General features: G+C 36.3%; 9 protein-coding genes and 1 non-coding gene across 10 annotated transcripts; 5 read left to right on the top strand and 5 right to left on the bottom strand.

The window, feature by feature from the left end:
- Nucleotides 1–834, top strand: MOB1 (Mob1p; the record flags this gene model as incomplete). Its single annotated transcript, XM_020220284.1, has 1 exon — nucleotides 1–834. One exon carries the CDS (start codon nucleotides 1–3, stop codon nucleotides 832–834), a length of 834 nt encoding a protein of 277 aa, XP_020074291.1.
- A 109-nt stretch (nucleotides 835–943) lies between these two features.
- HYPBUDRAFT_154061 (RNA exonuclease) lies at nucleotides 944–2,632 on the bottom strand. The gene has a single exon (XM_020221878.1). It carries the CDS (start codon nucleotides 2,604–2,606, stop codon nucleotides 1,026–1,028), a length of 1,581 nt encoding a protein of 526 aa, XP_020074290.1. The 5' UTR covers nucleotides 2,607–2,632; the 3' UTR covers nucleotides 944–1,025.
- Nucleotides 2,633–2,741: 109 nt separating this feature from the next.
- Nucleotides 2,742–3,882, top strand: SEC20 (Sec20p). Its single transcript, XM_020223146.1, has one exon. The coding sequence runs from the start codon at nucleotides 2,776–2,778 to the stop codon at nucleotides 3,847–3,849; it is 1,074 nt and encodes a 357-aa protein (XP_020074289.1). The 5' UTR covers nucleotides 2,742–2,775; the 3' UTR covers nucleotides 3,850–3,882.
- On the bottom strand, nucleotides 3,845–5,038 carry HYPBUDRAFT_154059 (uncharacterized protein). The gene has a single exon (XM_020221877.1). It carries the CDS (start codon nucleotides 4,963–4,965, stop codon nucleotides 3,916–3,918), a length of 1,050 nt encoding a protein of 349 aa, XP_020074288.1. The 5' UTR covers nucleotides 4,966–5,038; the 3' UTR covers nucleotides 3,845–3,915.
- A 499-nt stretch (nucleotides 5,039–5,537) lies between these two features.
- Nucleotides 5,538–7,909, top strand: NAB3 (Nab3p; the record flags this gene model as incomplete). The annotated part of the gene is made up of 1 exon (XM_020219523.1): nucleotides 5,538–7,909. The coding sequence occupies one exon, from the start codon at nucleotides 5,538–5,540 to the stop codon at nucleotides 7,887–7,889; it is 2,352 nt and encodes a 783-aa protein (XP_020074287.1). The 3' UTR covers nucleotides 7,890–7,909.
- A 164-nt stretch (nucleotides 7,910–8,073) lies between these two features.
- On the bottom strand, nucleotides 8,074–9,606 carry CDC37 (Cdc37p; the record flags this gene model as incomplete). The annotated part of the gene is made up of 1 exon (XM_020223713.1): nucleotides 8,074–9,606. One exon carries the CDS (start codon nucleotides 9,604–9,606, stop codon nucleotides 8,074–8,076), a length of 1,533 nt encoding a protein of 510 aa, XP_020074286.1.
- A 278-nt stretch (nucleotides 9,607–9,884) lies between these two features.
- Nucleotides 9,885–9,957, bottom strand: HYPBUDRAFT_t162. Its single transcript has one exon. It is a non-coding gene; the product is annotated as a tRNA-Lys (tRNA).
- A 1,518-nt stretch (nucleotides 9,958–11,475) lies between these two features.
- Nucleotides 11,476–14,731, top strand: HYPBUDRAFT_244099 (uncharacterized protein). Its single transcript, XM_020223325.1, has one exon. The coding sequence runs from the start codon at nucleotides 11,507–11,509 to the stop codon at nucleotides 14,588–14,590; it is 3,084 nt and encodes a 1,027-aa protein (XP_020074285.1). The 5' UTR covers nucleotides 11,476–11,506; the 3' UTR covers nucleotides 14,591–14,731.
- On the bottom strand, nucleotides 14,643–17,964 carry ILS1 (isoleucine--tRNA ligase). Its single transcript, XM_020221876.1, has 2 exons — nucleotides 17,708–17,964; nucleotides 14,643–17,687 (listed from the first exon to the last, which is right to left on the bottom strand). The coding sequence occupies exons 1-2, from the start codon at nucleotides 17,738–17,740 to the stop codon at nucleotides 14,727–14,729; spliced, it is 2,994 nt and encodes a 997-aa protein (XP_020074284.1). The 5' UTR covers nucleotides 17,741–17,964; the 3' UTR covers nucleotides 14,643–14,726.
- A 207-nt stretch (nucleotides 17,965–18,171) lies between these two features.
- On the top strand, nucleotides 18,172–19,665 carry HYPBUDRAFT_163471 (uncharacterized protein; the record flags this gene model as incomplete). Its single annotated transcript, XM_020222621.1, has 2 exons — nucleotides 18,172–19,452; nucleotides 19,537–19,665. 2 exons carry the CDS (start codon nucleotides 18,172–18,174, stop codon nucleotides 19,615–19,617), a joined length of 1,362 nt encoding a protein of 453 aa, XP_020074283.1. The 3' UTR covers nucleotides 19,618–19,665.
- Between the last annotated feature and the right edge of the window lie 980 nt (nucleotides 19,666–20,645).

The following is a 20,645-nucleotide window of genomic DNA, read 5'->3' as shown; positions in this document are numbered from 1 at the left end:
ATGTCATTTTTCCAGAATTTCAATACCCATACTTTGAGATCCACCAGGGGTTTTAAATTGAAGCAATCATCTCCAATATCAAATCCTCAACCAATATCAAATTCGGTTTTACCAAATGATTTCAATCCTTACCAGCAACAAGAAGAGCATTATCGTCAGCAGCAGCAGCAAAACCAACAACAACCTTACCAAACTATCAACCTTCACGGTAGTGGAGGTGGCCAACCAGTTTCAACCCATAAAGATATTAGAAATTATGCAGAACAAACCTTGGGGTCCGATAATGCTTTGATTCAAGCAGTTAAGTTACCCCAAGATGAAGATATCAATGAATGGCTTGCCATCCATGTAGTTGATTTCTATAATCAAATAAACATGTTATACGGAACGATTACTGAATTCTGTTCTCCCAAAACTTGTCCAAGAATGATTGCTACTGAAGAATATGAATATTTATGGCAAGAAACTAATCCAAGTGGTAATGGATCAATCTCTCCTAAAAAACCAATGTCTTTACCTGCTTGTGAATATATTGAAAATTTAATGAATTGGATTCAAAATTTCTTTGATAATGATAACATTTTCCCTTCTAAAATCGGTGCTCCATTCCCACAACAATTTTCAACCTTAGTTAAAACTATTTTCAAAAGATTATTTAGAATCTATGCTCATATTTATTGTCACCATTTCCATGAAATCACCGAATTGGGTTTACAAAGTCATTTGAATACTAGTTTAAAACACTATGTTCTTTTCAGTAATGAATTTGGTTTAATTAGTCAAAAAGATTATGGTCCTTTGGAAGATTTGGTGGAAACTATGTTAAAAAGCTGATTCTTTTGGTTCTGGTTAATTTTGGATTATTTTTTGCTTTCAGTTCATCTTTGGTGGGGTCACTCTTTCTACAATTTCTACAGTTTCATTCATATCTTTTTTTTTTCCATTTAGTTATTTACAATCATTTTTTATTCTATATATAGTTCTATTTTGCAACCCTTTGCTTAAATGCATGTAACTTCTATAAATTAATTAAGTTCAACTTCAGCCATCAAACAGAGATGATCAGAAGGATACTGGCCGGTTCTAGGTTGACCAGAAGGCTCTGGTCCCATGTCCTTAGGCATTGGAAGTTTTAACAATTTCAATAATTTGACATTATCTCTTGAGCTAACTTCCTCAATTGAATCGACTTTTTGTGAATAGTCCTCTTTCTGTGAATCCCATTTCGTTATAACGAAAATATAGTCAAGCAAACCTCTCCAAGTATGTGCCCAATTTGAAAAAATCGGTTCATTTCTTTCATTATCGAAACCAGCGTTTTCGGGATGAATTGATTTGTATCCAATTGAATATAACGAAACGGCTCTCATATCCAAATCATTATGCAACTTCTCCATATCATTAACTAGTTCCAATTGTTCTTGATTTGGAGTAAATGATTCAGGAACCGGATCCTTGGGTTGATTAGTTCCAAATTTTTCAACATTCCCACCTTCTTCTTCTTCACCTTCTGCTCCCTCCTCCTCTTCATTGTCCCCGTCTTCTTCAATAACCCCACGGTTCTTGGAAAATTGATACGACAAAGAGCAGCTGATAACTGTTTGGCCCCTACCAGAGTACTTAACTGGTTTTGCAGCAATTGATAAGTATGGGGTATCAAAGGGTTGAGAATTGAAATCTCCAGCAAAGAAACTATAGAATCCACGGTCATTATTTTGAAGAACACTAAGAGTGTGATAGAATTCTTTAAATTTTTTCAAAACCAAATAGGTTTGTCTTGATCTCTCATAAGTACCAAACGGATGCCAGAATAAGTGGGTGGTACCAATAATTATCCCATTTCTGCTTAAGTTAGAATATTTTTGTAAAACTTGTGGTGTGAACTCCAAATACACTAATAGCCCCACGTTCTGAGTGACTGTTCGTGGAGAAATGACTCCTGATTTCTCTCTATCGTATCTGATAAAACTTTGCTGCTTACAAACAAATAAATCTTTCTTGAATGCTACAGCCACCCCATGATTCTTAGCTTCTTCACGATAGTATTTTGAGCTGTAACCAATTTTTTCGAATTCTTGTTTCCAAAAAGAGTTATATTGAATGAAATCCATCTCTTGTAAACATACAATGTCTGCGTCGTAGTGCTTGAATTCGTCTAATAAGACAACTGATCTGTTTGTCCATTTAAGTGCAGTTCCACTAGTTGGGAATAACTTTCTTCTAATCAATGCTTGGGCTAACACATTATATGTCATTATTTTAATCTTGAACGAATCACTTGATCCATATTGCTTCGGTATCGAAACAAAGTCCCTTTTGATGAACTTCAAATTTGGAGGTGTAGATGCTTCATCTGGGTTTATCCCTTGTGCAAGAAGCTCTTGACGTTTTTGTTCTTTCTTGAGGTTTCTAAGTCTTCTTTGCTCTTCAATGTACTCCGGAGTTAATGTTGAAGGATCCCTTGATTTTTTCGATTTTTTATCTTTTTTTGATTTTTTGGTGGCTGATTCAGGTTTAGAAGCGGTTGTTTGTTGAGTTTCTACTTCAATGTTCTCTTCATTGGCCTTTCCATTACCATTGGCAGTTTCTTCTAGGTTCAAGGACATATTCGAACGAAATTACAACTGTTTCGGGGGTAGGTAAAAAGAAGATCTAATGATTAAATTTTTTTTCAGCTCATTTTTTTTTTTGCAAAAAAATGACAGGAGAACAAAACATTAACAGATTTCAAATACTCCAATCAAAAACCTCATCAATTCGATATACGACACTGGCATGATGCAACTGGCGAACTTACAAAGGCATTTCAGCAAGATTGATGAGCTTCAGTATGAAGTGTTCACTAGAATACGTGAGGTTTTAGAAGCTAGTGAACCTGGATTGGAAAACGATGATAACGAGACCATTGACGCTCAAAGAAACAAGCTAGTGAAAAAGGCGAGTCGATTGATAGGGGAAGCATGTGACGAGTTAAGAGTTATTGAAATCAAGTTACAAGATACAAATCAAGATTATGGGGAAGCAGGTAATGAGTATGAAATGACCAAGATCGAGGTTGAACTTTATCGGGAGAAAATAGCTAGCTTGAAGACAAAGTTACGAGAATGTCAATTGAATTCGTATGGTATGGAGAATGAACTTATTCATCAGCAGAGGCTTACAAGATACGTCAAACCAGTCGTGGAAAAACAAGATAAATCATTGGGTACTAAAGAAGATCTATTTGCCGGGCGTTCTCTTGAAGGAAGACAAAATAACGCTGGAGGAAATAAGAAGACGGTTCAAGATCAGATCTTGACTCAAAATAAGTCCATTACAAATTCCTTACAAATGACCAGGAAGCTTATGTCTACGTCGATCATGCAGACGGAATTAAACATCGATCTGATTGACCAACAAACGAGAGATTTGTCTAGTCTAAATGAAAAGTTGGTTGATCTCAATACGGTGTTAAAGAAATCAAGACAGATTGTTAAGTTCATAGAAAAACAAGACAGACAGGATAAAAATCGAATCTATTTGAGTATTGGATTCTTATTGCTCTGTTCAGCATGGGTTATTTGGAGAAGAATATTGAAGGTTCCCGTAAAAATTATGCTCTGGACATTTTTCAAGCTATTTGGAATATTTAATTGGTTTGCAATCAAGCAAAGTGAAGCTGATAAGATCGAAGTGTATGCTACTATTGATAATTTACAGATTACCAGTTCCCCGTCAATGATGTCTGCAATAACGTCTGCGATAGACACTGACCTCGAGTATATACAAGAAATAAGCACGGGAAGTGGTGATAAAACATGGGATGAGATGATTCAAGAGACTTCTCAAAGAATTGTTGATGAACTATAAGAATTTTTATTTATTGCATTTATATAGCTAATCTTGAATTATATAATCATCAAAGTGTAATCATGACTAAACTCTTTCAACTTTGATAGAGTCACCGTTATTTGCAGCACTGTCTAAAGCGGCGCCAATGATAGCTAAATGGTGGAAGGCGGTTGCTGGTTTAACACCAACGAGGTTTTTATCATTTTTACTAACTGCAAGTTCAAAGTTTTTAAACTCTTCTTGAATGGCATTGACTTCATTGACTTCGATAACGGTTTTGTCTGAGGCTGTTTGACTTGAAGAACCGGTTTGGTAAGTAATGGTTGGTTTTGGTAAACTTGGAGACCAATCGTAAACTACTGATCCATTAGTACCGTAAATAGTAAGACTAGTTGACTTATCGGTAGCACCTAAAGCAGAAGTATAAGTGAAATTACCAATAATACCATTTTGTAATTTCAAAGTTGAAAATAAGGTGTCCACTGTACCACTTTCTTTTCTAACTTGTTTGGTTTGAGCAGAAATAGTATCGACTTCACCCAAGACCCCAGTCAATAAAGCCAATTGGTGAACCCCACCATCACTTAAGTAACCACCAATGTGTTCTGGATTCATTCTCCAGGCGGTAGAGGCATATTTATTTGCTTCATTAAAGGCACCAGTGGCATTATGAGTGAAAGCAATAACATCACCAATTTTGGGTAATATATCATTTTTCAAAGTATCTATAACACTAAAATAAGACCATTGTTCTAAAATACTAATTGGTAACTTGGTAGAATTGGATAACTCAACAATTTCTTTAGCTTGTTTCAAATTAGCTGCAATTGGTTTTTCAAACATAAGTGGTTTATTATGTTTAATGGCCATCTTAACAATTTCAACATTAGTTTGTACTGGTAATAAAGCATCTACAATATCAACATTTTCATCCTGGAAAATTTCTTCTAAAGAATCAGCAACCTTGGACTTATCAATCTTAGCCAATTCAGCAAATTTCTCTGCCTTAGACTTGGTTCTATTAAAAGCAGAATATGGTTTTAATCCTTCAACCTTTTCAATATTAGGTAAGTGTGCCTGGGATGCAAAAATACCAGTACCAACAATTGCAACGTTAAGTTCTTTGGATGACATGTCTGATTTCCTGTTTATTTATTCAATTGACCTCAAATCTATTGAGAAATTAGTTTATACTAATGGAAAAATCCTATTAATGGATCAATTATGGAAAATCTCCTGGGAAAAACCCGGTCTTTATATATTTATCCGATTCGAGGAATAGTCACGTGACTCCCCAGAACCTCCACCGTTTTAAAAACCACCTTTGCTACAAAGTCAGTACTACCTGGAATACCTTTCGCCGTATAATATGTATTATTAAGCAGCCAACGAGGGTTTAAGCCTCTCTTGCTGCTTTTGAAAGTATATACGTACGAAGAACACCTTTGCCTTAAGCCAGGGATTGACCTTCCTCAGATTTTCTGGAGTAGAGGCACGGGTGCATATTCGGTGGGTGGGTGTGGGGGATCTCCAACGTGGGGGATATGTTGGTGTACGGGTATCGTGCTGTAAATGGTTACCCGGACGCTGTTCAATTATTGGTTGTTGCACGTTGCTTTAATTTGATTTTTTGTAACGAAACCAAAAAAAAAAAAAAGGGTGTAACTTGATAACCGCCCACTATTACCAAAGTATTAAAGTCAATCATGGAGGTCAACCCAGCAAGTTTAGGCTCGACTTCCCAGCCCGATTCCAATTCCCCTGAACTAGGCGCTGCTAACGAGAAACTTGACCCCTCCTCTGAGCAAGCACCAGTAGACCAAGAGAATGGCCACGAATCTACCTCGCAAGAAGAGAATGGCCACGAATCTACCTCGCAAGAAGAAAATGGCGGTAGCGACAAGAACGATGAGGATGATTACGATCCTGAAGGATTTCTAGATGACGAAACCAAGAAGTCGCCCAAGGATATGTCTAAAGAATTGTCTAAGGCTCCGCGGGAAGATTCACCCCAGGAAAATCAATCAACCCAATCGATTAACCATGATAATAGTAATGACGAAGACGACTATAATCCCGAAGGATCACATGTTCATGATGATAATGATGATGATGTTCATGATGAGGAGAAAGATGAACCCACAAAGACCTCTAGTACCATTGATAGAAGTACAAGCCCAAGTGGTTTACCTCCTAAACCCCCTGTAAATGCATCCTCTCCCCCTAATGATCCTATTGTATCTGATAGTAATACTCAATTGGAAAATCCCCAAGGTCAATTGAAAAAAGCTTATGAAACTATTATGCAAAGTGATCTAGTTAAAGATCCAAACTTTATTAAATTAAGCCAAGAAGATCAAATGAAACTTATAGTTGAGCAACTTAATAATCAAAATGTAAAATTGACTAATCCCAATGATCCAAGTAATCAATATCCAGGTATGAATTATGATCAAGTTTATTCTTTTAATAAACCTTGCAAAGTCTTGAAAAACCCCATTCCTTTAATCCCTGTCAATAAATATTGTCGCAGACCTAATATTACTGCACCTATGACCCCTGAAGAAGATGCTGCTTATGATGAATTTATCAAAAGAGAAACTTATTACATGAGCTTGCCAAGTTGGGACGATTTACCTGATAAACTGAGATTATTTATTGGGAATCTTCCTGCTAATACCATTTCAAAACAAGATTTATTTAGAATTTTCAGTCAATACGGTGAAGTTGTTCAAATTGCAATTAAAGCTGGTTATGGTTTTGCTCAATTTAAATCAAACGAAGCATGTGCTGAATGCATTAAAGGTGAAACTGACGTGCCTCTTCATAATAAAATAATGCGCTTGGACTCTTCAAAACCTCAAAAGGCAAGAAAATCAGCTAATGACACTAATCGTGGTAAAAGAAGTTTCGAAGATAGATTAGAAGATATTGAATATTCTCCAAAAAAATCAAAATTCGTTCCCGATTGTCAAGTCTATATCACTGGTAAATCGTCCATTTTCTTTATTAGAAAAGTTAAGAAAGCTTTTTCGAATTCCCCAGTTTCAATAAATATTCAAGATATAACTCATCAAGATTTAAGTTCAGTAATTAGTGAGGCTGCTTATTCCGGTGTCTTGGGTACTTGTGTGATCAAAGAAATGAAAGTTGATGTTCAAACTTTCGAAAAAACCCCAGATGGTGGTATAAAATTCGATGAATATGCTGATATCGAACCTGAAGTTGCTGCTGATATATTAATGAAATCGAAAATGAAAGTCTCTGGTAATAATTCTTTTCAACCAGGAGCTTTCCCATCGAACCAAACTTCAAATGGATTCGAACGTGGAGGTCGTGATCGTGGTGGTCGTGATCGTGATCGTGATCGTGATCGTGGAGGTCGTGACCGTCGGGGAGGCCCTCGCGGAGGTCGTAATTTCAACGATCGTGGCGGTGGCCGTGGTGATGGCTTTGGCGGTGGCCGCGGTGGAAGAGATCATCGTGGAAATCAATCAAATCACCGTTGGCCAAATGACGAATGGAATGCAAACTCTTATCCAAGTAATCAATATCATCGAAATACGGGACCATCTCACTCAGGCCCTCCACCGCAACAAGTCTTTCAAAACAATGCTCCATACGGTGGATCGGGTTACCCAAATGCCCAACAATCATATGGACAGGGATATCCTCAACCACCCCCACCTGGTCAAGCTCCTTTGGATTCAGGATTGGTTCAAACCTTACAAAATATGGACCCAGCATCAATGCAAAATATGATTTCACTTTTGCAGCAGCTGCAACAACAACAACAACATAACCAACAGTATTCTCAATCGTATGGTAATGGCTATAACCAACCATATAATCAAGGTCCACCTCCTCCTTCGATTCCACAAGGGCAGTCACCTAGCAATCAAGTAAATAACTTGTTGTCACAATTACAATCATCACAAGCCAATGCTTCTTATAACCACACTATGGCTCCAGGGTTTACACCGCCACAGCAACAGCAGCAACCTCAGAATAGCACCCAATCATTGATGGAGACCTTGGCAAGGTTAAGTAAGAATTGAATTTCACTGAGTAGTTTACAAAAGAGTTTTTCGTATTTCGTAGACCGAAGGTACTTTTTTTTTTTGAGTTTTTTTTTTTTTCTTTTCGTAATTTAATATTATACTTAAATAGAAGTATATACATCAAGAGTATTGAAAGATATATGTAAAATTAAACTAGAATTGAAGAAAGATAAGAGGTTAATTAGTCAACTATATCAGCAGTATCCACTTCATTTTCTTCGGTAATGGTTGGTTGTGGAGCATTTTCTTGTAGATCCAAGTTTTCGTTATATTGTTTTTGAAGCTCTTTAAACTCTTCCTCGTCTTCTAAATAACCATTAACACCAATAACAGCACATCTATTAAATACCTCCAAAATTGCTTCAGCGTCCTCAACTTTCAATTTAGCGAAAATTTTATTTACTTCATCCAAAGAACCAGTTTTTATAGCATCTTGCATTTCTTGCGATAATTCATTACTAAAGATATTGTACTCTTCAGTTCCTTCTTGAGGAATATTGACAAACAATTCAGTATTATCATCGAGAGCTTTTAATTGAATTAAAGCTTCTTCACCATTACCATCTTGATTTTCTTCTTGCTCTTTCCTAATGACTTCACACCTATTCTTTATATGATTGAAGGTGTTATCAACATCTTGAAGGAAAGCCTGTTTTGCAGGAGAAGAGTTATCATCCACTTTAGAAATGAACAATTTGATGGCTTTGATCGTTTGATCTTTACTAGGATGAGGACCAGCTAATTGAGCAATGTATTGAAGTAATAAAGATTGATGAATAACTTGTTTAGTGGTCTTTGTATCGCCTTGTAACTGATGATCAAAGGCAGTCATAACCAAAGCGTCTTTTTGCTGTTCAGTACAAATATGATGATTTTTAACTAAATAAGCAGCACTTTCATTTAGTTTAGTACTTGAAATTTTGGAAAATTCGGCAGTTTCTGGTAAAACAGTTAAATCATCAAGAATTTCTTCATCCGATTTAGGAGCTGATTTTGCTTCTTGATTAGAAACTTGAGATTGTTGGGGGTTATTCAAAGTTTCGGTTGTGGTTATAGTTTGCTTTTGCTTTTCAGTTTCTTTTTTAGCATTTTCTTCTTCTTTATTGAGGAAAGATCTGTCGAATCCAGTATGGATATCATCACTACTAATCAACATTGATTTTTGATATAATAAATCATCCAATTTAATAGTTTGTTTAGATAATACATCATCAATCTTGAGTCTATGCTCTTTTATATAATCAATCAATTTTTGGGCATCGGTATTAGCATCTGGATGATCTTCTTTTATTTGAATGAATAAATCTTCGATCATTTCATTATAAGGTGGAGTGTTTTCAATCTCTTCTTTATCAAATGCCAAATCTCTCAAACCTTTACGTAAATTATCTCCTTTTTCCTTTTTCAAGCTTTCATAATCAAATTTTTCTGATTGATCAAATTTTCCATTCAATTTCTCCATCACTTTTGCATTATCAAGTATTTCTTCCTTTGACAAATCTGATAATAAGTAATCAACCCTAGTGTTAAGCTTAGCATACATCGTCAATTGTACCAATATCGATTTAATTTCAATATTTCTTTGCTGACGTTTTTCATGGATATCTCTTTGTTTCCACTTGATAAATGAATTCTTATCAACATTTGGATGAACCTCGATGTCTGAATCATCAGACAATTCGATTTTATCCCACTTGGAGTAATCTATTGGCATTTTGGCTTTTTGTTCAAATATTAGCTTAGTTATCCCGGATGTATTTGTCACCACTGTTATATACGTCCGCGTCTTTGGAAAATCGAACAATTCTCGAAGATTCTTGTGGAATTGGGTCTTTTGCTTGCTAACACTTTTTATATAATATCCACCAACCTTTTCCCAGTGTCTGAAAGTATACTATCAATGAGAGCCTTGTAATGCTTGGTCTTTCACATGTGTGATTTGGTTTGGGGTTCTTACAAATTAAAAAATGTTGGAAAAGTTGCAAAAAAGAAAGCCCGATGCGGGGGTCGAACCCGCAACCTTGTGATTAAAAGTCACACGCTCTAGCCATTGAGCTAACCAGGCGCTTCCATGACTGAAAAATGGGATGGTTTAATATACAGATGGAAATACTATTTTTTTAGAAAACTTCTAATAAAAAATTTTTTGTTTAATGTTTATATATTCCACCTGAAAACACTTAAAACTGACTATATAAAGAATTAAATGGATAGAAAAAACTATATAGACTTGTACAGGGGAAAATAAGTAAAAAAATTGTTTTTGGGCCCGAACTCTTATCATAGGGTTGCTACACTTAGTCTTAATTAACGTTCTGTGGAAGTTTAAATAAGTATGATAGGAAAGATTTAAATATTTTATGATTTTTTAAATAATCTTTGTTCATGCTGCCAAAGGTCTTTGTTGTTGTCGATCTTTTTTATATCCAAGGAAAGCTATTTCACAATATATGTAAATAGATATATTAGCTATTGTAACATAACGGCAGCAGATGCATGGTACTTGCTCTTACAGGACATGTAGTAGATTGACTAGTCTCAAATGTCTATACTGAAGAGTAACCAAGATATTGGGAATGCCAACTATTCTTCACAAGACCTATCAACCAGACAATGGCCCTGTTACAGCCATTCTTAATAAGTTTATCAATCAAAGCCTGCTATCAAATATGGGATTCTCGAAGAGCTTAGATTGGCTGCAAATTTTAACATTTTTCGGCTCTCAATCTCTGAGTTAGTCTAAAAAGACTCAGGGGCTCGAACTATCGAATGTTACTTCTTCTTTGCACCGGGTTATGTGACTTCAAGAAGCTTCTTCGTTTACAGTGACGTAAATAGATTTAGTTTACAAAGCGAACGATGATAGACACGATAGTAACCAGAAACTTGTTGACCCTGATTGGTAGTGGAATGCTTAGCTTTTTGCGTCGTTAGTAGTGGCATATTCACAGAGCTAAATGTATACCAAATAATGGATATGTGAGTCTATCTCCAAAGAATCGTACTTCAAGCACTCACATTTCACACCGAAGATTCTCGTGCCTACTGGCGATATTTATTTCTGCTTGAAAGCTGGCTCTGCTAGGGATTATGGGCCAGATGGAAGATCATTAACAGGGTTTTAAACGTATGCTTAGAAACTTCGAATAAAAACATATTTTTCAATTTTTCACAGAAAATCAAGGAAAAGAGGGTTTTCAATAAATCAACAGAAGCTTGTAATCTTACAAATTGAAAAAACTTGAAAAAATACTATGCTAATGAACATTGCTATCTTACTTTCCGGTTTGATTTGTTGTCCTTCGTTTTAATCAATTCAAGTCCTGATTGGTACTACTGCTAAACATTATGTCTCAAAAAAATAGGTAAACATGCCTTGTAAAATATCTATAACCCATAATCACCAACATTCTCTGACGGGAGCTTTGCTTGCTTAGAACTACAGCTCTGTCGTCCTGGAACACCGAATCGAAGCTGTCCAGGACTAAAATTTAGCTGTGAAATACTATTTCTGTTTTTTACAGCCATCTCAGACTCACAAAAAAAAAATCAAGTATTGAAAAAAAAATATCATCACGGCCATCTCATACTGACTGGAAAGTACAGGTTGACAAATGACCAACATTAACCCAATATCCTCATTCAAGGAAGAGCTATTTGAGCCCTTGAGTCATTATGGGTTTGTAACCTCACTCAAGATCTACTCAAACTACGTTGTTGCTGGTTATGGTAGCATTTTAAAAGTTTTTTCAGTCGAAAAAGATGATGTTTCCTTGATATTCAGCAGCCAAATCTTCAAAAGGAATAAGATTCACCATATATCTTTTAGTGAAAAAGGAGAAAAGTTATGTGTTTCTGGTGGACGTTCTTTTAAGGTAATCGAATTTGATTCTCTTGTTAGAAAACAATACGACTATAAAATAGATGAAAAGGCCATCAATGAATGGATAATCAGTACCGAGTTTTTAAATGAAAGCACCCTTTTGGTTCTAACCTCCCATAATGTTATTTACAAGGTCGATGTTTCGTCATCTGTCGGCCATTATTCAGTTTTGGACATGATACATTGCAATGAAAAGTCGATTCTCTACAGTGGATCTATTCGTATTCTTGCCGATAAAACTGTTTTGATTTCAGCTGGTACAGTTATGAATGGGGTTATTCTCTGGAACCTAAACACAAGACAAATCTTACATAACTTGACTGAACATGAGGGGTCTATCTTTGGTGTAAAAGTCGATCAAAATGGTAAATATATCATATCCTGTTCGGACGATAGATCAGTAAAGTTGTACGAGTTGAAAACAGGTGAGTTATTGGCAACAGGATGGGGTCATGGGTCGAGAATTTGGAATCTTGAATTCTTTAAAGATACTTCAGATGGCTCTGTTAAAATATTTAGTACTGGTGAAGATTGTACTGCGAGACTATGGGAATATCAACCTGGAAATTCTCTTTTAACTCAATTGGAATTGTGGGATAACTGTCATTTAGGTAAACATATATGGTCAGGTGATGTGGACGATAAGTTTCTCAAGTTATGTGTTACTGGTGGGGCAGATGGTAAAATTAGAGTCCATGATTTGGCTAATAGAGGTACTTCATTATCTTATACTCCACAACAAATATCTGAACTGCTGAGCAAAGTGTTTGGAAAAAATGAAGCAATTCAACTGTTCTGTGAATTATCAAATCTCAACTTGCTTGTTTCGTTAACTTCTAATGGTAATATCTTAACATTGGATCAAAATACTTCGACTTGGCATCAAATTAGTTTGTGTGAACAGGATGTAACTCAATTGAAAGACTTTGGGCTCATCACTGCATGCTCCGTTTCAAATACCGCCCTCATCTGTTGTCGAAATGGAGATGTTTTATGTCTTAATTTCAAAGATGCCCATACAGTGGAGAAGAATTGGATAAGACAAACTCATGGTACCTCTAACAAAGTTATAAACTTTCTTGGTTTCACTTCCTCAAATAACTTCTATGCATTAATTGACTTTCCTAATCCTAAAATGCCATTCATTCTTCTTACTTTCACTTTATCGAACGAAATGATTACTTTGGAATCATCAAAACAACTAAACAAACCAAACCAAAATGTTTTCACCACAACTGATATACTAGTAGATGAAATTAATAACTGGTTGGTGATTGGCTCAAGATTCACTAGTATCGCTGTCTACGATTTAAATAATCTGAATGATAGCCTAGAATTAGGTGCAATCTTCAAGAAAATATGCCCAGGTGATACAATATCATCAGTTTCAATCGTTGAAACTTTCAAAGACAAAATCACAATTTTAATGACAGTAAAAGATGGGGTTTACATGTATGCAAATTTATTAAAAGATCAATCAAATACTTTCAGCCTTGATATTTTCCATCAAAACAAAATATCAAGAGGTTTCATTGAAGGTGGTTTCGTCAAAAATATGGACTTGATTGTTTATGGGTTCAAATCTTCTTATTTCTATGTTTGGAATGAGACCAAACAATTGGAAATAACAAACGAATTATGCGGAGGTGCTCATAGAAAATGGCTTTTGATTCCATATTCTAATAGAAACCCGGTTGATCTTGACTACAAATTCATCTACATGAGCAAAAGTACTTTACAAATAAAATCGTTCAAAGGTAGATTCAATCACCAAAATTATGGATTGATTCATGAAGGTACCCATGGAAGAGAAATTAGAGATATATCTGTTTCGAAGTATGCTGAAAAGGATGGATCAAAATTAATCATCTCGGCATCTGAAGATACAACATTAAGATTAGGTAAGTTATATTCAAATGGTAGCATTGAAAATTTTTGGAGTTTGAATAATCATGTTTCCGGATTGCAAAAAGTAAAATTTATAAGTAAGGATTTTGCAGCCAGTTCTGCTGCTAATGAGGAATTTCTCATATGGAAATTAAACTATTTGAGCAATGGCTTTCCTGCAATTATTGAATATTCCAGACTTAAACCTAAAAGTGATATACCCGATTTACGTATAATGGATTTTGATACTTTAGAGGTTGAAAACGGATTCATAATTTCAACTGTTTATTCAGACTCAAACATTAAAATAATGCATTTCAATTCAAAGACCAAAGTATTCACTCCATTAGCGGATGATTACTACACTAAATGTTGTATTTTGAATGTTAACTTCCTCAAATTCAATGAAAAGAGCTATATAATGATTGGTGCAACTGACGGTTACCTCACCATTTGGGAAGTGACCTCCATATTAAATAGTTTCCCTACAAAAGAAACTGCATCAGTAGCGAAATTCGGAAAAATGATCATCAAGCAGCAGTTACATCAAAATGGTATTAAAGCAATCCAAGTTTCTTCGTCAGAGAATGGTTACAATATTGTTACGGGTGGTGATGACAATTCTTTAATTTTAAATACTTTGTTCTTACTGAACGCAGAAGAATTGATTTTGGAATCTAAAAGCTTTGTTGAAAGTGCAGCTTCTGCTACATTGACTTCTCTTTCATCAGGAGGACCTAACCGAGTTGTATCAACTTCTGTGGACCAAATAGTGAGATTATGGTCTGTAGAGAATGGTAAATTGGAATGTGAAAGTGCTCGATACACCACTATAGCTGATACGGGAAGTAGTGACTACGTTGATTTTGATGGTGAAAACATGATTGTGCTTGCTGGTGCAGGTCTCAGTACTTGGTCGTTTAAATAATGCTTGTAATTACAATTAAACTTATAAATTATTTATATTATAGATTCTAAATACACAGAAGAAAATTGCATATATGTGTACAGACACATACGTAAAAGGAGTAAGCTAAAGAGCAATGAGACATCAGTCAAGAATCTTAGATTTTCAACAATCTTAAGTTGAAAACGGTATCATTGATAGATTGTTCTTCGTCAATAATAACAGCTGATTCATTAGCTTCGGTGAAAGGAGCCAATGGTCTTTTAGTAGATTTGAGCAAAAGAGCTTCATTATCTTTGACAATGGTGTCAAATTTGATAGTATCTTTGACCAAATTATATTCGACTTTGACATCATCGGTAGTATTCAAACCAGCCTTCTTACGTAATCTTTGGATACGATTAAGTAATTCTCTAGCTAAACCTTCACCAAGTAATTCAGGGTATAAGTTGACATCCAAAATAATCAAGACATCTTGGGAAGATCTAGATTCTTGACCATGTTCAGCCTTTTCAGAAGGTAAACCACGTTGAACGTTCAAATCTTCAGCCACCAAGTCAATACCATCAACAGTAATCTTACCAGTTTCAGAGAATTTTTGAATGTCTTCAGATGAAACAGATGGCAAAGCAGCTTTAACTTTCTTAGCATCCTTCTTCAACTTCTTACCTAAGACTGGCCAATCAGCAACAGCGGTATATTGAACACCATATTTGGCTTCATCATCAGTGATGACCAAGTTTCTGACATTTAATTCTTCAGTGATGTAGCCCTTCAAGGATTCGACATCCTTTAAGTATTGAGGATCAGAATGTAAAATAACCAACTCTTTCAATGGAGTCTTCAATGAGATGGTTTTCTTTTCTCTAATGTTACGTCCCAAATCAATGACTTTTTGCATTCTAGAAACTGCAAGTTCAATAGCAGAATCAAATAATTCTTCTCTAACATTTGGATAAGCTAAGAAATGAACGGATCTAATATCCTTGATCTTTGGATTGACACAGAAGCTTTCTAATTCTTCATCTGGGAAGTACACTCTTAATTTTTGGTAGATACCATCAGCTAAGTATGGAGTGAATGGGGCCATAGCTCTAGACAAAGTTAACAAACCTTCGGCCAAAGTGTTAAGACCCATTTTGGTGTCTTCCAAACCTTCAGTAGAGTAACCCTTAAGACGACGACGGTTAAATCTGATGTACCAATTGGTTAAAGCATCAATTAATGCTAACAATCTTGGAACAACAGTATAAAGTCTATAAGCGGTCATTTCAGCATGAATGAATTTAATTAAAGATTGGATAGAAGCTAACAACCATCTATCCATAACATTGTTAGAGATCAATTTAGGATCATAAATGAAATCTTGATCATTATCTTTCTTGAAAAGATCAGCAGCATCTTTTAAGAATTTATAAGAGTTGTACCAAGGTAACAAAACGGATGAAACAACTTCTCTAACACCTTCTTCTTTAAATTTCAAGGTTTCAGCTCTCAAAACAGGAGAATTGATCAAGTATAATCTTAAAGCATCTGCACCGTATTGGACTAAGACATGATTTGGATCTGGGTAATTCTTCAAACGTTTAGACATTTTCTTACCGTCAGCGGCTAAAACGATACCAGTAACAATAACGTTTTGGTAAGGAGCAGTATTGAACAAATGAGTACCCAAGACAGTTAAGGTGTAGAACCAACCTCTAGTTTGATCTAAACCTTCGGAAATGAAATTGGCTGGGAAAGCACTCTTGAATTTTTCTTTCTCTTCGAATGGATAATGTCTAGAAGCATAAGGCATAGAACCAGATTCGAACCAACAATCGAAAACTTCTTCAATTCTCTTTAATTGACCTTTACCTTGTTTGGAAGGGATGGTGATATGATCGATACTTTCACGATGGATATCAGTGATATCGTTATTACCAGATAACTCTTTCAATTCTTCAATGGAACCAATACAGACGATTTCTTCTAAATCATCACTAGCCCATAAAGGAATAGGAGTACCCCAATAACGGTTTCTGGAAATGTTCCAATCTCTGGCATTAGAAATCCAATTTGAAAATCTTTTTTCTTTAATGTTAGAAGGGACCCAATTAGTTTGTTCAACATTTTTCAACATATCTGGAATGATTTCACCGATACGAACAAACCAAGCAGGAACGGTTCTGTAAATCAAAGGAGTATCAGATCTCCAACAGAAAGGATAAGAGTGCTTAAGTTGAGTATTAACTAAAAGTCTTCCATTTTCAGTCAATTTTTTGATGATTAATTTATCAGCATCTTTAACGTAAACACCTTTGAATTCAGAAACTTCATTAGTGAAAGCACCAACATCGTCAACTGGGTTAGGAGGTAATCTATCTTCACTGATGATACCTGCTTTAGTAGCGGCGTTAAAATCCTCTTCACCAAAAGCTGGAGCTTGATGAACAATACCAGTACCAGAATCAGCAGTAACATAATCAGCACAGTAAACTTTGAAACCATAGTCTTTGAATGATTCATAGAAGTAATCAAAAGCAGGAACATATTTAAGACCATCCAAATCTTTACCTTTAAATCTATCAACAATCTTAAATTTAGCAGAGGCAGGTTTTTTATATAAAGTTTTCAATAAACCTTCTAATAAGATAAAGTTCTTACCCTTTTCTTCATCAAAAATTTTGATATATTCTAAATCTGGGTGAACAGCCAAGGCAATGTTGGAAGGTAAGGTCCATGGAGTGGTGGTCCAAGCAACCAACCAAGTGTTTTCATCATCAACTAATGGGAAACCAACGGTAACGGCTGGATCATTAACTTCTTTATAATTTTGTTGAGCTTCAAAATTAGAAAGAGGAGTGGTACAACCGGTAGAATAAGGCATGACTCTCAACCCTCTGTAAACAGAGTTTTTTTCATATAATTGTTTGAAAACCCACCAAACGGATTCCATAAATTCTGGGTATAACGTTTTATAATCATTATCCATATCAATCCATCTACCCAATCTACTAACGGTTTTACGCCATTCACCAGCATATCTCATAACAATAGAACGACATTCAGCATTATATTTATCAATACCCATATTCATAACATCATCTTTACCAGTAATACCCAATTTTTTGTCAATCTCATGTTCAACTGGTAAACCATGGGTATCCCAACCAAATCTTCTTTCAACATGGTGACCGTTCATGGTGGCGTAACGAGGAATGATATCCTTAACAGTAGAGGCTAAAAGATGTCCATAATGAGGAGTACCAGTAGCAAATGGTGGACCATCAAAAAATGCAAATGGTGGGAGGTCTTTAGTAATTTCCAATGATCTTTGGAAAGCATCGACTTCTTCCCAGTGTTGACCGATCTTTTCTTCTTCCTTTGGGAAGTTAAAAAATTGATTCCCGGACTCTTGCTCAGCCATGGCTATACTTCTATCTTTCCAATAAGTACAACAGAGTAAATATGGTTATAAATCAAAGTTAATCACCAAGTTTTTCAATTTTTTTTTTTTTTTTTTTTTTTTTGTTCAGATTTCAACGATTACTCACCAAAAGAGCGATTACATAATCACTTACATAACATTTAATTACATCGTTCATTCAAGACTGAAGACTATGATCACCAATGGCAGCTTCAAACAGCATGTGTTGGGTAGCTTTGGCGGAGGGCTTCCTCGGAAGGTGCTAGTTGCGCTTTCTGGAGGAGTTGACTCGATGTGTTTGGCCTACTTATTGAGTCGATACCGAGATGAGCATCAGAAAGACATGGAAATATCAGCCGTTACGATTGATCATGGATATCGAGACGGGTCCAGGAAAGAAGCCATGCAGGTTGGCGAGGTGGTGAAGCAGTGGGGGGTGGATCACTATATACGATCGTTGACGTATTCAGAGGGGGATGTCAAGTCCATTAGTAATTTTGAAGAGGTTGCAAGAAAGAAACGGTACGAAGCATTTCAGAAGATGTGTTTAGAAAGTGGGATAAGAAGTGTTTTATTGGCCCATAATCTCAATGACCAGCTAGAGACCTTTCTCCAGCGGTTGCAACAGAATTCATCTCTTTTTGGGTTGGTGGGACTTAAACAACAAGCGCATTTACCGGTGATGCCAAAGGCACCCACTTCTGTTGTGGAACCCATTCAGGTGTTGAGGCCATTGCTAGCTTTTGATAAGCTGGAAATCATTGGAACGTGCCGGAGCAACGGCATAAGGTGGTTTGAAGACCCCACCAATAGTGACCCTCAATTGACCAAGCGGAATGCGTTTCGATACTTGATCAATAAGGAGATTCCTGCCCGGGTCCAGACAGGAGATACGCTGCTTGGCTCGTTGCTACTGCGGGAAGAACTAGTTGGCACTCATCAAGAGGTGGTTCAATTCACCAGTATGCTTGAACAACGTATAAAATTTCGAATGAACTACCTCGAAGCAAATAACCTAATCGCCCATGACCACGCTAAGGCGAGGGTCGAAATATCGTTTCCAGCCCCCTGGGTATCAGAACCCTCAGACCAGCTACTTCTCAGTCGTCTCTTGTACCTGGTATTATACCCATATTCATCAATAAAACACTACCACTGGGCATACGCCAAATTAGAAAGAAGAGCAGTCCCCCAATTCCAACAATGGTACAAACTGAACCCATCCAGCCGTTTGACTTTGACCTACTTGAATCTCCTCATGGCGGCTCGAGTCAACAACAACTTCGTCACCATCTCTTTTTCAAGACAGCCATTACTAGCAGAGGACATCGACAGGACCACCCTAGACACTAGCATCACTCAGGAATGGTCCGACTGGATTTTGTTCGATAGACGATTCTGGCTCAAACTCAGGTCTCTTCTGGGTCCTCAAAAGATCAAACTCATTCCCTATACCCCCAAATACCAAAACTTGGTCAAAGAATCCTTTCCCAAACGGAATATTCATACCCAATTATCCCAAGGTGTTCCCTTGATAACCAACTCCAACCAAACACAGATCCTCCACATCCCAACCATCAATACCGGCAACACCATTGCCTCTGAGTGCTTCTTGAAGGAGAACTTGTACGTAATTTAATGAAGTTATTGCAAATTGCAAAAAAATCTCCGTAGTTTGTAAGTCCTTTATGTGCAGGAACCAAAAAAGGTCAAAAAAATCAAAAAAAAAAAAAAAACAACTTCGAAATCTCTTTAAAACCCAGCGGCAACATCTAAACTTAATCAATTAACTTCGACTAGTTGCAATATCGATAGGTCCACCGTGATTTCCACATACAAAGTATGCCCAGCACATCCCACATGGACTTATTACAGAATGGAGGCTTGACGCCGCGTATCAATGGCGGGGGTCTGAGCAACACTCCTAAGACTGGGAAGGCTGCTAAGTCAGGGAAAAACGTGAATCTACTGACCCAACAGCTCAAGGTGGCCCATCAGAGAGTGAATATAGATGTGGATTTGGCCCAGAGGAAAATCGATGGTTTTACAGAACTCACGATAGTCCCCACATCGAATACATTGAAGACCATCAGTCTAGATTGCAGGGAGATGAATATAAAGGATGTTTACGTGAATAATATAAGGCACGCCAATTATATTTATAAAGATAATCTCTACATCAATGATGATACCGTTTTCGAGGAATGCATAGAGAACCAAACAATCAATATCTTTGACTTGTACTCGCGTGATCTCAATATCCACCAGCATCATCTAATAAGGCAAAAACTCAATCATGTGTTTGGTGAAGTGAATTTTGACTCTAGAGATCCGTTTGAGAAACATTTGAACGGGAATACCGAAGAACTCATCATCATACTTCCTGATAATATGAAGTTTGAATTGACTGATATAAATTCATTACATACCCCCGGCAGTGAAGCCGCAAACACTTTAACTCCGCTTCATCTCAAATCGAAAAGTACTTCCAATGAAGTTTATAGTCCAATTCAAGTCCTCATAGAGTACGAATGTATTAATAGCAAGAATGGGGTCAATTTCTTAACTAATGATAAAACCGATAAAAAATTTTGGCATGCCTACACAGTTAACTCAGAGTATAACATATCAACGTCTTCTTGGGTCCCATGTATAGATAACTTGTGG

Source organism: Hyphopichia burtonii (genome assembly GCF_001661395.1).
Source record: "Hyphopichia burtonii NRRL Y-1933 unplaced genomic scaffold HYPBUscaffold_8, whole genome shotgun sequence".
NCBI classification, from domain to species: domain Eukaryota; kingdom Fungi; phylum Ascomycota; class Pichiomycetes; order Serinales; family Debaryomycetaceae; genus Hyphopichia; species Hyphopichia burtonii.
This window is presented reverse-complemented; position numbering and strand designations above follow the sequence as displayed.